The following is a 13,331-nucleotide window of genomic DNA, read 5'->3' as shown; positions in this document are numbered from 1 at the left end:
AAGTTATACGTCATAGCTTTGGAACAGAAAGACTGCCTAAGGGTTGTTCTTTGCTCTTAGCTGTTAAAACATCCTCCCTTAAACATGAAACTTTTATTGTAGCTTGAATGTTGAATTTAAGACTGCTCCTCCCCCAGCTGATACTTCATTTCTCAAAATGAGCGTGTGTCATGTTAAAGTTAAGTTTGTGCAGAAAAGTGAAGGAAGAGTTGGAATAAAGTTGGACCTGAGCAGAAGGGAGGGTGGGTGGAGTTGTTTAGTTTTTGTCTTTATTTCTCACCATCAAAGTCTGTTTTAATTGGCAATAAATTAATTTTCCCCAAGTCAAATCTGTTTTGCCTGTGTCAGTACCTCATAAATAATGTTTTTGTCTTTATCTCGGCCCCTAAGCTTTTCTATATTGTGTTCTTCCCCTGTCCTTTTGAGGAGGAGTGCAATGATGACTGGATGGGCATGTGGTAGACAGCAAAGGTCAAGCCACCAGTTACAAAGTTTTGGATTATCAGCTGAACGTTATAGGTCGTCATGAAAAGGCAGAACATCCGTGGCTTTGTCTTGCCGGTATACAGCTCTTCAGTGTGACTAAGTAAGCCTGTAACTTTCATCAGTGGCAGCAGTAATTAGCATCATCTGCCTTGCCTCTGTGTATTGCTTGTGTTCATGAAATGGAACAAGAGGAGGAAGGAAGGTAATGTTTGTTAGTCCATGCAGGAAGTGTGAGGTCTAAGTTTTCTGGGTACTCTGAAGCCTGAGCTCACTGCTTTCTTCCTGGGATGGCATGGGGTTGAACCTATCATGCTTTAGTACTGAGCAGTTTGATGGTAAAATCTTGGAGAGTGGGAGAGACAATTGTGATGTGGGATGGGGACGTGCAGTTTCGTGTCATCTTGTGCTTAGAAGAGATTATGAACGGAGTTTAGGGATGTCTTTGGTGGTGTCTCAGGACAGGAGAGTGGTTTTTGCACCAGCTCCTCTGTGATTGTTAAAAGTTTGCAGTATGATTCTCAATATTTATGGCTTGGCCAAATTAAAAACTTGGCTATAAAACCTTAGCCCTTCTTGTGGATGGAGCCAAATGTCATAATAGTGTAATTCATAATTAAATAAACACTATAGGATGCTGTGGGGGGTGAAGGTGTTGTATAAGGTGAGGTAATGAGGTTTTTGGTTTTTTCTTCCTCTAAAGTAGCCAAAGATAAATTTGATTAAAAGTTGCAGCAGAAAATCATCCTTATTAAGAAAATGCTAGTTATGGTTACAGTGGTGCTGTACTGAAAATGTAGGCCTTTTAGGAGGGGGGAGATTCTGGTTATTAAACTGATTGCCATACCTTCTCAGAAGAAGAGCCTGTAAGCTTGAAAACTTATCTGCCTTCGGTAACAACAGCTCTAATAGCAGCTGCCTGTATGGACTTAGGTATGATTTGTGTTTTTAATTAATGTTTCAAGGGACTAAATGTCTGAAAGTGATTAGTGAAAGGCTCCAGTGGATGGCACTGAGAAAGACTGCGATCTCTTTTAGGATGAATTACTTATCCAAGAAAACAGATGTTCTGGTAAGGTCATGCAGTGTTTGGCTTCATTATATGCCCAGTTTAGTACCTACATTTGCTATGTGCTTTACCTAGGCAGGTAACTGGAGTCCATCAGGAGGGTTGAGGTGGGGGAATAGAGAAGGAAGGACTGTCACACGAATTTAGGTAACCTTCACCTGGGTGATTTTGGGAGTGGAAGTTAGCTACCACAGTTGATGAAGAGGATTGAGTGAACCAGGAAAGGACTGTGGCTTGAATAATTCATTGACTCAATATGTCATATCACCAGTCTCTGCTGGTGGTTCTCAGGAGTGTCATCAGTTAACGTGGGGCACTGGAGCAGCCTGGCCTCACTCAGGTGTGGATGCTCCATCTGCTTGTCTGACCTTAGAGGCTCCTGGGAGAATTCAATTAACACATCCAGCCCCTGTGAGAATGAGTCAAGCCCCTTTGCCTTAGGTGACAGCCCACTGAATGCAAACCTCAGCAATTACATCCTATTTGCTGCATGGCTTTGAACATACTGTAGTGCAAAACTGGTTATGGCAGGAGAGTGCAGTTGGGAAAGATCAGCTTTCTAGGGCTGAACGTGTTATCCCTGTGTATAGCACACAGACTGGAACTACTTGGCAGTGGCCCCCCAGGTTGTGTCACACAATGTACTTCCAGTTATAAATGCAGAAGGGATCAAATAGTTTGGAAAGAATTTACTCCTGTGATTATTGCTACTCTGAATTGTGAATTGCCCAAAAGCCAGAGCTGTTCTCAGCCAGAGCATTTGCTCTTCAGACTAGCACTTGAAAGGTTGCTTTTAAGAAATAAGATTTTTGGAGAACAAAAGGGGAAGTGAAGACTATGAAAACTTAGTTAAATGTAAATGTGTTAAATGGTACATGAACCAGTCAGGTTTCCATGATTTATCAGTTTTAAACTTCAAAGGCTCTGGTTAGCTTGCATTTTTAAAACTAATGAGTTTATCACAGCCAGTGGGTAAAAATGGTTCAAGTATATCAGCTGTAAATTGGTACAAAGCACTAAAAGGGACATTAGCCTCTAATCAGATTCTAACAGTTCATTAAACCTGCCTTTCCTCTGTGGCGCTTTGTCTTCTCCCCTCCTCCAGCTCGTGCCTCCTGTGTAAGCTGGCCTTGTCCCTTCGCTCAGGCGGGTAAGACTTCCTCAGGGACACGATGCAATATCAGTTCATTCTTCTTTGTCTATGAGCTAAACAGCCTAAGGGATGCTTCATGATGCTGTATTCCTGATCTTGCTGTAAAACTCAGCTGTGCTTCCTATAAATCAAGAAAGGAGAGGAACTGCTTTTTCTTGCAGAATAGGCACTGGGGAAGCCAGGAATGCCACGCTGGGTCCTGCCTTCTTCACCCCACAGTGGAGCTCAGTGACACTTGAGATCTGCTGCTAATGAGTAAACAGTGCACTGCCCTTCCTGGGAAGAAGGATGTAAAGCCAAGAGTAATTTCATCCAGCTTCTTTGTGGCGTTGAAGACCCTCCTGCTTTTTGTCCACCTCATGCCTCAAACACTGAATAAAGATCAAGTTGCACAAAATTATTTGCTCAGAAGACATAGGAAGAACTTTTTTTCTTCTTCCTGTTTTGTCAAGTTTAAAAAATACAGTAGATGCACAGAAGAAGCATAGCGTGGACTGGGATGTCTCAGTAGCTTGAGTAGTCTTCATTCACACGTTTGAACGCAGAGGTGTTCCGCTGAAAATGACTTGTTTCATCTGAAATTTTATAACTTAAGCATTTAGAGCTTTTTATCAATTACCTGAATCTACTTTTAAAGGAAAAAATAGAGATTGCATTTGCTTATCTGCTTTGTCATTGAGTTCCTGCCTACCCTGTAGTGTCAAACCACGCAGAGTTCGAAGTGAGGACGACAGGGATTTTAAACAGGTCATTTGCTTCTGCTTGTGGCACCATGTTGGAGCATGTGCATATCAGTTTCCCTGCTTTTCAACATTTTATTTAAATTACAATAAATACAAAAGTAAACAGCTTCTGCGATGCTTATATCCCTGAAAATGAAAGTCCTGGGATGGGGTGTATCAGGAAAAAAGGAAATATTTAAAGTAATTTAAGTTTTTAAAATGTGTTTTGGAAGCTTCATTAGGACAAACCATTTTCCTTAAAATTCCTCTGCAGCAATCATTATAAGAAATAGGCATATGACATACTCCTTATGAATAATGGCACCACTCAGTGCTGAACAGATCTGCTGCCCATGAAACACAGGGAAAAAGTGTTTTTTTCCATTACAGTGCAGTTACTGAGCAGTACGAGGTAACAGAGCAGAGGTGAGTTTCCAGTTTAGAGTGCTGACTTCCAAACAGGGCTGCATGTAAATAACTGACTGTGAATGAGCCACTTTTAAGTGATGCGTGCTTTAGCTTCTCTACTTGAAAAATAGCTAAGGCATCTCTGTGTTTCTGTACCACTGACCCAAGGTGTCTGGATTTGTAAGGTCTGATTCTATTGTCTGTATGTTATCCAAACTAAATGACAGCTGAAGGTACTTGCTTTCAAACACCATCATTGAGCCTTGACTGGAGTAGAAAATTGACGCAGGTTGAGGTAGTATTTGAACTGAAGGCACAAGAAGTTTTGTATATCTCCATAAACTGCTTCAGCAACAGCAGGATGAGACTTACACAGTGGGAATGTTGATTCAGGAAAGGAAATTTTTCTTCAGCTTGAAGCTCTTGGCATATATTGCCCATTACTATGTGGGTAGTGCATGTTTTTAACATGCTTTTTTCTCTGTCTTGTGTCAGAGGTGCATTTTAGTTGACAAATGCTGATAACTTTAAAATACGATGAATGATAAGAAATATGAGGAGTTCTGTTAATTTATAGTGTCTTAATTTATAGTGTGTGTATGTACAGACCTTCCCTGTAGCATTTCTGAACATAAGCGTATGCTTTCTCTAGGTAGTACAGAAGTACAAATGTTTTGATTCAAATCAACTATACCTAAGTATACTCCCAAAAACTTCAAATGATTTGACATCACTGGTCTCTTTTCCAGTTCTAAAGCAAGGAACTAATATATGTGCACCTGTGTGATTAATTTCAAATTACAAAATAGTAATTGGAGATGATTTTTCTTTATTGTTTACAGAAACTTAGTTCTCTTTTAAGGGTAACTAAAAGTATAATTCACTTTTTTAACAGAAATAGTAACTTGGCAGAAGTAGTAACTTGGCATCTCCTCCTTAAAATAACTATTATATCTTTGTTAACTTCATTTCCACTAAAAGAAACTTACTTGTATAGTATCATAGAACTTAAATCAGTGAATTAAAACAAGGTTTTCTTCTTTTTTTTTCTTATTAACCTTGTCCTTTTTTGTTTTAGGACATCAGCGCCTTTGAGAACAGAATGTTAATGCTTGATGGGATGCCGGCAGTCAGAGTGAAAACAGAGCTGCTGGAATCTGAGCAAGGGGTAAGAAGACGTTTGTGTGACCTCACTCTGGTGACCCTTCCCCAGCTTCTCTGTGGTTAGCTGTCCCTCTCATTTTCTTTTCTGTGTTTTTCTTTATTTCCACTGTTCTGGAGCTTATTTTCTTGGGAGTTGTACTGGTGAGATCTAGAAAAAAACTCTGCAGAAGACTTACTAAAACTATCTAGGATAGCTGGGATGGTGTTGGTATAATTTTACAACTATAAATAAAAAGGTGCAGTTCAAACAAACAAACAAACAAAAAAAAAACAGGAAAAAAGAATGGACTGTTGTAAAGAAGCCAAATTCTTATGTCTGGGAAGTCCATATAAATATATTTGCTATTCTGCCTTATTGGGATATTTGCGTTACTGTGGTTGTTTCAACCTTTATATGCTTGTCCTACTCCATTTTCTGTTTGTGCAAACGTGCTCTCTCTGGGGTGAAATACACTTGTTTATCATTAGGATAAGAGGACTAGAACCTTCAGATGGTTAAAACTGGTATCACATCAGCTGCTGAATACAGGGCAGATCATGAATAGGATTTTGCATTTTTTTGCAGAACTTGGCATTGGAGTGATAGGTTTTAGGAAAATGGAAGGATATTTTCTTGCATATATGGTAATGCTTACATCAGTAATTGTAGATTACTGTGAGGGCATATGTATTAAATGGATTTTGTTTTATCATGACAATTTCTTTCCTTGTGTATATCTTGCGTTATCCCAAGGAATCCATGCCACTTTACTAATCTGAAGACATGTGCCTTCAACAAGCAATGTAATAGAAGCAGCAATGCTATTGCCTTGTAGGGATGGGCTTTTGTCTCCTTCTGTTAGTTGGCTCTTTCCCTTTCTGCTATTTTCTCAGTTATTTAATTGAGAATTAAAATTATATGGAAGAGAGGGAATTAGCTTTCAGGATGACTTAATTTGAAACACTTGCAAGGAAATACCAGTTATTCAGGGTGTTTTTGAGGCTATAAGTTTGAGAGAAAAAAGCTTGACATTTAATTGAGTTTTTGCTCACCTCTCTGCCTTTTTGAGAGCAAGTACCCTCAAAAAATACTCCAATACACTGTAGTTTGAGGGAATGTAAAAACTAAATTATTGTATGAGCCACAATGATGTAGAGACAGATCCCTTAGAGGTAATTTTTATTATCTTCTGGATACTTTGCATCATATCTTTGTATGTAACAGAAACATTTCTCTTTAGTGTTCAGAAGACAAAAGTTTCACCTGTATCTGCCTTTCTTTAGTTTAAAATAAAATTCTGTGCATGATATGTATTGCTGGGTCCTTTATGAAGATTAATTCCTTTAGCAAAGTGTTATTTGATTCTGGAAGACCTTATTTGGTGTCTTAGAAACTGGAAGGAAATGAATGACCTATATAGTTTTTTAATTTCCTTAGAGTTCTTTAATAAAATTTTATGAACTTCTGTATTAGCAGAAAATGATGTCACTTTTTCCATTGGCTGAGCCATTGTACAAAGAGCTCGGTTTGATTTGGGATTTTATGCACTTTGGTACTAATTAAGTAGTGTCTGGTCAAGAGTCTCTGGCACCTTTATGACTCTTCATTAGGGAACAATCAATAAATACAAAATGAATTCTCCAGTTCACTAACAGAGGAGCTGGCCATTAGGATGGCAGTTTTCCAGCAAACAGCTTAAACTCTAAAGAGAGCTGGTTGAAACAGATGTTTAGCATGTGCTTTGGAGACTGTTTTGAATATGTAGATGTTGGTATACATAACAGGGACAAGTGTTTGAAGGATGTGATTACTAAAAACAGCACATGGAGCTATTTGGGAAGATGAATATCATAACTGGGAAACATGGAGAGGGAACTAAAGTGTGATCCCAGTAGTATGAATTTGAAATTGTGGTGTCTGTGTGTGTGTTGTTTATAGTGCCCGAAGTCCCTAGAATTGTACCTCCATTGCAGCATATGTATATACAGGGAGATGTGATTTCTACTTTGAAAATTTGCAAACTAAGATGACATTTTGAATCTTCTGAACGTAGTGGCCAAAGCCACTTAGGATGCTGAACACCAGACAAACTTTTCCAAAACCCATAGAAAGATATCTGGGTTTTTTGCTGTTCCTGTTTGGTATCTGCTCTTGGCTCTAGGTTTGGTGCAAGGGCAAAAGTGAGGCATGGTTTAAGGGTTATGAAAAAAAAAGTTTCATGTGTGGCTGGGGGATCATGAAGACTGTGTCAGTTGTGGAGTGGAAGAAACAGGGTCTGGAGTTGGCCTGGCCCTTGACCAGGATGGTGAGTGCTGAGCTGTCAGAACCAGAGAGTGCCGAGTTGTCATGTTTTGCTGATAAAGCTTTGGGATACTGTTGTCTTAGAAGGGCTATGAGACTGCTTTGAATTGCTTCCTCTTTAAATCTGGGCCCATATTTCAAACAAACATCATCTTGATTTAAAAATTGATCATGATGAAGGACCTTCCACAGCTATGCTAGTAATTACCTGTGCTTCTGAAAGCACACACCTCGTTTTTAATCTGACTTTATCCAACATCAGCTTCCAGCGCTTACCAGTGGCAACAGAAAAACTCCGTTGTGGTGATGTGTGAGGATCTCGCTTAACCCTTTGGGGACCAGACTGTACAATGTATGATGAAGAGAGTGGGGTTGCTCCTCAGGTTGCTGTTTCACTGTGGGAAACTGTCACATGCGATAGCTAAGTATTCTGGTCTTGGTGAGTCCTCTTTGTTAATGGTAATGAGTGTTTACAAGGCAATTACCACAAAACTTTCTTGAAACTAAGATTAAATCAACTGTGGATTCCAAGGATATATACCTGTTCCTTGTAGGTATATTGAATGCTTCCCTGCAGGACACGTGAATATGTCAGTCAGAAAAGGTGTTTTCTCTGTAGTTGTGCCTTGGTTACCTGTCCCTTGTGGTTCCAGAGTGGGATTCACAGAAAGGACCTTGCTGGGGGAATTTGGATATTGCCATGCGTGTGTGCAAGACTGTATGAGACACCCAGCTGCTCCTTCCTACGGTCCTGGCTCTTGCTGCCTTGGCAGTAGTCCGGTCGTAGCTCAAGTATTGTGTCCAGTTCTGGGCCACTCACTCAGGAAAGTCATAGAGGTTGAGTTGCTGGAGTGTGTCTGAAGAAGGGAAATGGAGCTGGTGAAGGATCTAGAGAGATAATCATATGAAGAACAGCTGAGGGAGCTGTGGTTATCTAGCCTGGAGAAAAAGAGGCTCATGGGAGACCCTGTTGCTCTCTACAACTACCTGAAAGGAGGTTGTAGCCAGGTGGGAGTTGGTCTCTTCTCCCAAGCAACTAGTGACAGGACAAGAGGAAATGGCCTCAAGCTGTGCCAGGGGAGGTCCAGATTGGACATCAGGAAGAATTTCTTCGCTGAAAGGATTGTCAAGTACTGGAATGGACTGCCCAGGGAAGTGGCAGAGTCACCACCCCTGAAAGTGTTCAAGAAATGACTGGATCTGGTATACCTGGTGCTGTGGTCTAGTTGACAGGGTGGTGATCTGTCAAAGGTTGTACTGGAGGATCTTGGAAGTCTTTTCCAACCTAATTGATTCTATGATTCTTTGATGAGAGAGCAGCCAACAGAGGAGGGACTAATCACACAGTGGGCAGTGATTGCATGGAGGCAAGCCTGTGTGCCTGGAGGGACATCAGGCTGGTGCTCAGTCAAATCTCACTTGAGTGCCAGTGCGTCCCATCGCCTTCATGTTCCTGGGGTGTCTTGTGCATTACTGCTGTTGGTGAGGCAGAGGTGTGAAGATTTTCTCAGAAGACACTTGATGCCAGCACTGGATTACTGAAAAAGAGTGGGAGCCAAAGGAACCTCTGTGATTCTGAGTTGGCTTCAAGACCATAAAGAGATGAGTGATGCCCTACATCTCTGGTTCAAATTGGAATCGACATAATGATGTTACATATACCATGCTGGCTTGGTGAGTTACTTCAGCATATGCCATGATCACAGGGTCTAATTCCATTTTTTGCTCCAAGGTTTCAATTTATTTAATGAATTTATTTGATAAATTTGAGTTTAATGATGAAATGATGTGTTTATCCTAGGACTTTATTAAAAGCCTTTTTTTGAAATTCATGTGGTTCCTTATACCAGTAACCTATCAACCTATTGACTCGATCAGTAGAAAATACCTCCACTTAGCAATCTCAGTACAGTGAACAATAAGTACTGCTAAACTTGGACAACACAGAAATAAAAGAATCACAGAAAGAAGGAACATTCCCTTTCCTTTTACACCTACTCCACTAAAATGGAAGCACAACAGGAGGAAAAAAAACACTAGGTTTTAACCTTAAGTTAGTTTTTCACTTACCTTTTGTGGGGTACAGCTGCAGTGAAATAAACACCATCTACCTGTGTGCATTTCATTAACCAGAAATTCATCTTCCCTGGGATGCTCTGGGCAACTTGATCTTCACCACCTATTGTCTCTTGACTACGTGTGGTGGTAGTAGAAGGTCATCCATGATGTAGATGAGAACCAGGACAGAGCATATCCTTAAGCAGAGACTAGCATTTTCTGCTGTATTTGGATATCAAGCAAGGCAATCAATCCATTATATTTCTGGTTTTCCTATTGAAGTCTTCAGTCTTTTTTGTAAGAGAGGTTAAGTAGAATGTAAGGTTCTTCCCTATACTTTGTGCATAACCTCCGGGATCTTTAACTTCCTTATTAGGAGACACTTTGTTTTGTTTCACAATTTGTGTTTGGGTGCTCTGCACCCAAACCTGGGTTGATATCCCTGAAAAGTTTCTACAGCACAAGTGTTACATATCTAGACCAAGTGAAGGCGGATTTAAAATGCAATCATCATCATCATCATGGCTAGGCTTCGCGAACGAAGATTTGGGAAGGGCTCTAACCACATTTGTTGCAAGCGTGTTGGTGGCTAAAAAGGCCAATACGAGATAGGCATGGCCGATTGCAAAAGGCACAGCAGAAAGACTCCCTAGATGGTATATTCTGCAAGGCTCGATTCTTTCTGCGTTGTCTTTTCTCCTCCAGGGTGATCCTGCATGCTTTCTCAAAAGCATCAGCAGCGTTATAGACGGTGTGTCTCCAGGCCTCCCGATTGGAGGCCAGAGTAGACCAGTTATGATGATCAGTATGGCCAAGGCTGAGATGTTGTTTCAGGGAGTCCTTGTATCTTCTCTTCGGGGCTCCTCTCTTGTGGCAGCCGGTGGCAAGTTCACCATAAAGCAGGATCTTAGGGAGGTGGTGGTCCTTCATCCTGGAGACGTGCCCTGCCCAACGCAGCTGTGTTCTCAGTAATATGGCCTCAATACTTGTGACTGCTGCTTGTTCTAGAACAGACGTATTGGTCATATAATCTGACCAGTGGATGTTTAAGATTGTGTGGAGACAGCGTTGATGGAAGCGTTCTAGGAGACGCAGGTGGTGGCGGTAGATGACCCATGATTCAGATCCATATAAGAGAGTAGACAGCACTATGGCTCTGTAAACACTGATCTTTGTACTTTTCTTCAGGTGTTTATTTCGCCAAACTCTTTTACGAAGCTTTCCGAAAGCACTATATGCCTTTGCTAACCTGTTGTCTATCTCCCCGTCAATCTTACCATCCAAGGAGATGAGGCTACCTAGGTAATTAAACTGCTGAACTGATTTGAGCTCTGAATGAAGCTGCAAGCTACTCCTACTGCAAAGCAGACCAGTCTCTAGCTGAGGCTGAAAGGAAATTGGAGCTGACATTTCAGCTCTGCCCAGTGCACCAGATCTTTGGAGCCTGTGACTAGAGAACAGGTGGGCAGGACTCCGCAACTGCAGCCTGTGTTGATGCAGTGAAGACAAACCTTTACCAACTCAGATTTAAAGGACACTGAATTCAAGTTAGGTCATGGTAGGAGAATGGGATTTAGGCAGTCCATAAGGGAGACATGGCTTATGAGATAAAGGTTACTAGGCAGATTTGGAACAAAGAAGTATTTACAAGGGAAATGGATTTTCTCTTTGCTTTGGAAAAAGTTAAAACAGTTCTGCATTGTTTTATCATTGCCAGTTTGGAATAGTTTAATGATTTTTAGAAGGCCATCAGCATTAGCCAGAACAGATGCTTATTTTTCCAGTGAACTACTATCCTTAATTTCACACAGGAGATTTAATGCAGACTATTGTTTGAGGCTTCAGGAAGACACAGTGCTGCTTTAATGACTTTATCACAAATGAAAAAAAGACATTACATAAAAGATATCACATTGCCCTTTAACAAGGCTTCGTTATTATCTCCCCTACTGTGGAACAGGAGCTAGCATTGCTAATAAATTGGTAGAATTACTTTAGAAATGTGAATTTGCTTATCATTTAATATCCTCCAGTGACCTACAGCTTTAGATCTTTCGGTCTGCAGTAAAATCTTTCTCTGTCAGTTACCAGCTTCAGAAAAGGGTGTGAAGAAGGTGTTCCCACCCCATGAGGCTGGATTTGGGGTTCTTCAGCGGTAAAAAAAAAAATCTTCAGTCTTTGACTGTGCCAAAAACTATTTTGAGAAGTAATATTTCTCACTGTAAAAATGTACAGAGACTGGATAATTTAATAGAGATTAATTGAGACTGGGCAGTGAATTTATTAGCTGGTGGCTACTATCAAGAAGTTAGGATGGATAGTGTTGGCTGGCTTCAGCGTGAAGTCTGAAAGTCTTCTTGATCATTGCAAGATTTGGTCCAGTTTCTAAAAACTGTAAATGTGTCTGACTTAGATGTGTAAAGCTGCACTTTCTGACGTATTTGCTGAGTGGGGCCATAAGCTTTTGTTAAAAGGAGATATAAATGTGGGACTTATGTACCACAATTAGTCTTCAAATAGAGAGGATAATGAACCACTAATTTTCATCAGTCTTTTTGTTTCCAGATCTGCAGTCTCATCTGTTTCTTTGCCTGCATTTTGTCCTCTCAAATTATTAGTGGAAGATTATATATCTTCTTGTGAATTCTCCTCCTAATTCTTCTTGATCTGCCTCCATTCCAATCCCTTATCATGACTGAATTATGAAAAGAAATGGCTAAAATGACAAAACCCTTTAACAAGCCAATATTGTTCTCTGTGTCTTTCATCTCCAGCAAAATTGTCTTGTTGTCTCATATCTCAAGAATGCCATTCATCCCTATGTTGTTATATACATAAACACATTCCACCTCAGCCTGGGTAATAGTAACATAAATCTGTTTTATTTTTGAAGATTTCCAAAAATACCTATTCAAATTCAGTTGAGTATAGTCTCAGTAGCAAAGCTTGCTCCATGACTATATGGAAAACTGTTTTACGATGATTCATTTAGCTTATGTACATTCTTTATATTAGCAGAAGAAGGAGAACTTCTGGTATTTGCTGTTGTAATTTGTGAATCTCTGCTTTATTCAAATAATTTTTTTTTTCTGAGTTTCTTAATGTTTAGCATGACTGATTTGGGGAAACAAATGGCATGTGGGCATGCACATGTATCAAACTCTTCTGCAAAGAAAGCCCTTCATATTTACTGTTGGTTTTCTTTATCTTGCAATAGACGACACTTAAGGAATGTTATTGAGATGTTAGAAACACAGCTGGTATGATTCATTAGTTGCTTTACAGTCATAAATATAGGATATTTTTCTGAAAGAGATCAGGATCTGACCCGAAAACCAGTAAGGGCATAACCTACAGGGCATGATACAAATTTGGGTAAGATGTACCTAAGGAGATACAGCCTTGTCTCCTTGCACTGCATCATGAGATGATGAATACTGGTACTGTTTCACATTGAGTGGAAGCTTGCATGAGGAATAAAAGGTAGCCAACTCCTACAATTTTGCTGTCATCCTGGTGTTCCTGCTGGATCCCTTGCCAGTGACTCAATGACATTGGGAAGAGTAGGGTCAGCCGATCACTGATCCAAGAAAAACCTAACCCAAAAGGAGAAGGGGAATGGCGCTATTTGCCCTGCAAGTCACACTATTAGGAAATCGTGGATGTCCTCTATTCTGTGGAGAGGGGAAAGGTGAGAAGAAGATCGTGGGTGCTGCTTTTGACAGGGACGTGTAATTGGAACTTGTGAACTGTATCTGAAGCTATGTCCTGAGACATCTTTACTACTTCTGGGACCCAAACTGCCTATTCCGGGCATGTCTCTGCACTGCTGCATTAATGAACACTGCATATTTTCAGTATTTCACATGTTCCTTACTCCTTTTGAAGTCATCTCCTGTGTAGAGAGCCAAGGGATTTTATCATGGTTGTAGGTGTGGTTTCCTTATTTGTTTTTGTTTGTTTGTTTGTTTGTTTGTTTTGTTTTGTTTTGTT

The 13,331-nt window shown here is 40.3% G+C and overlaps 1 protein-coding gene across 6 annotated transcripts in view; it reads left to right on the top strand.

The window, feature by feature from the left end:
- Positions 1 to 13,331, top strand: part of KLF12 (Kruppel like factor 12) — a 246,936-nt gene that overhangs the window by 88,424 nt on the left and 145,181 nt on the right. For all 6 annotated transcript variants that reach the window (XM_027674543.1, XM_027674538.1, XM_027674540.1 and 3 more), the window contains one exon: positions 4,914 to 5,003. In XM_027674543.1, coding sequence (XP_027530344.1) covers positions 4,914 to 5,003 — 90 coding nt within the window. The remainder of the gene's footprint in view (positions 1 to 4,913; positions 5,004 to 13,331) is intronic.

The sequence above is a fragment of the Neopelma chrysocephalum genome, unplaced genomic scaffold, assembly GCF_003984885.1.
Source record: "Neopelma chrysocephalum unplaced genomic scaffold, ASM398488v2 Primary Assembly neopelma1_25, whole genome shotgun sequence".
NCBI lineage: Eukaryota > Metazoa > Chordata > Aves > Passeriformes > Pipridae > Neopelma > Neopelma chrysocephalum.
The sequence above is the reverse complement of the archived record's forward strand: the minus strand, read 5'-3'. Positions and strand labels throughout refer to the sequence as shown.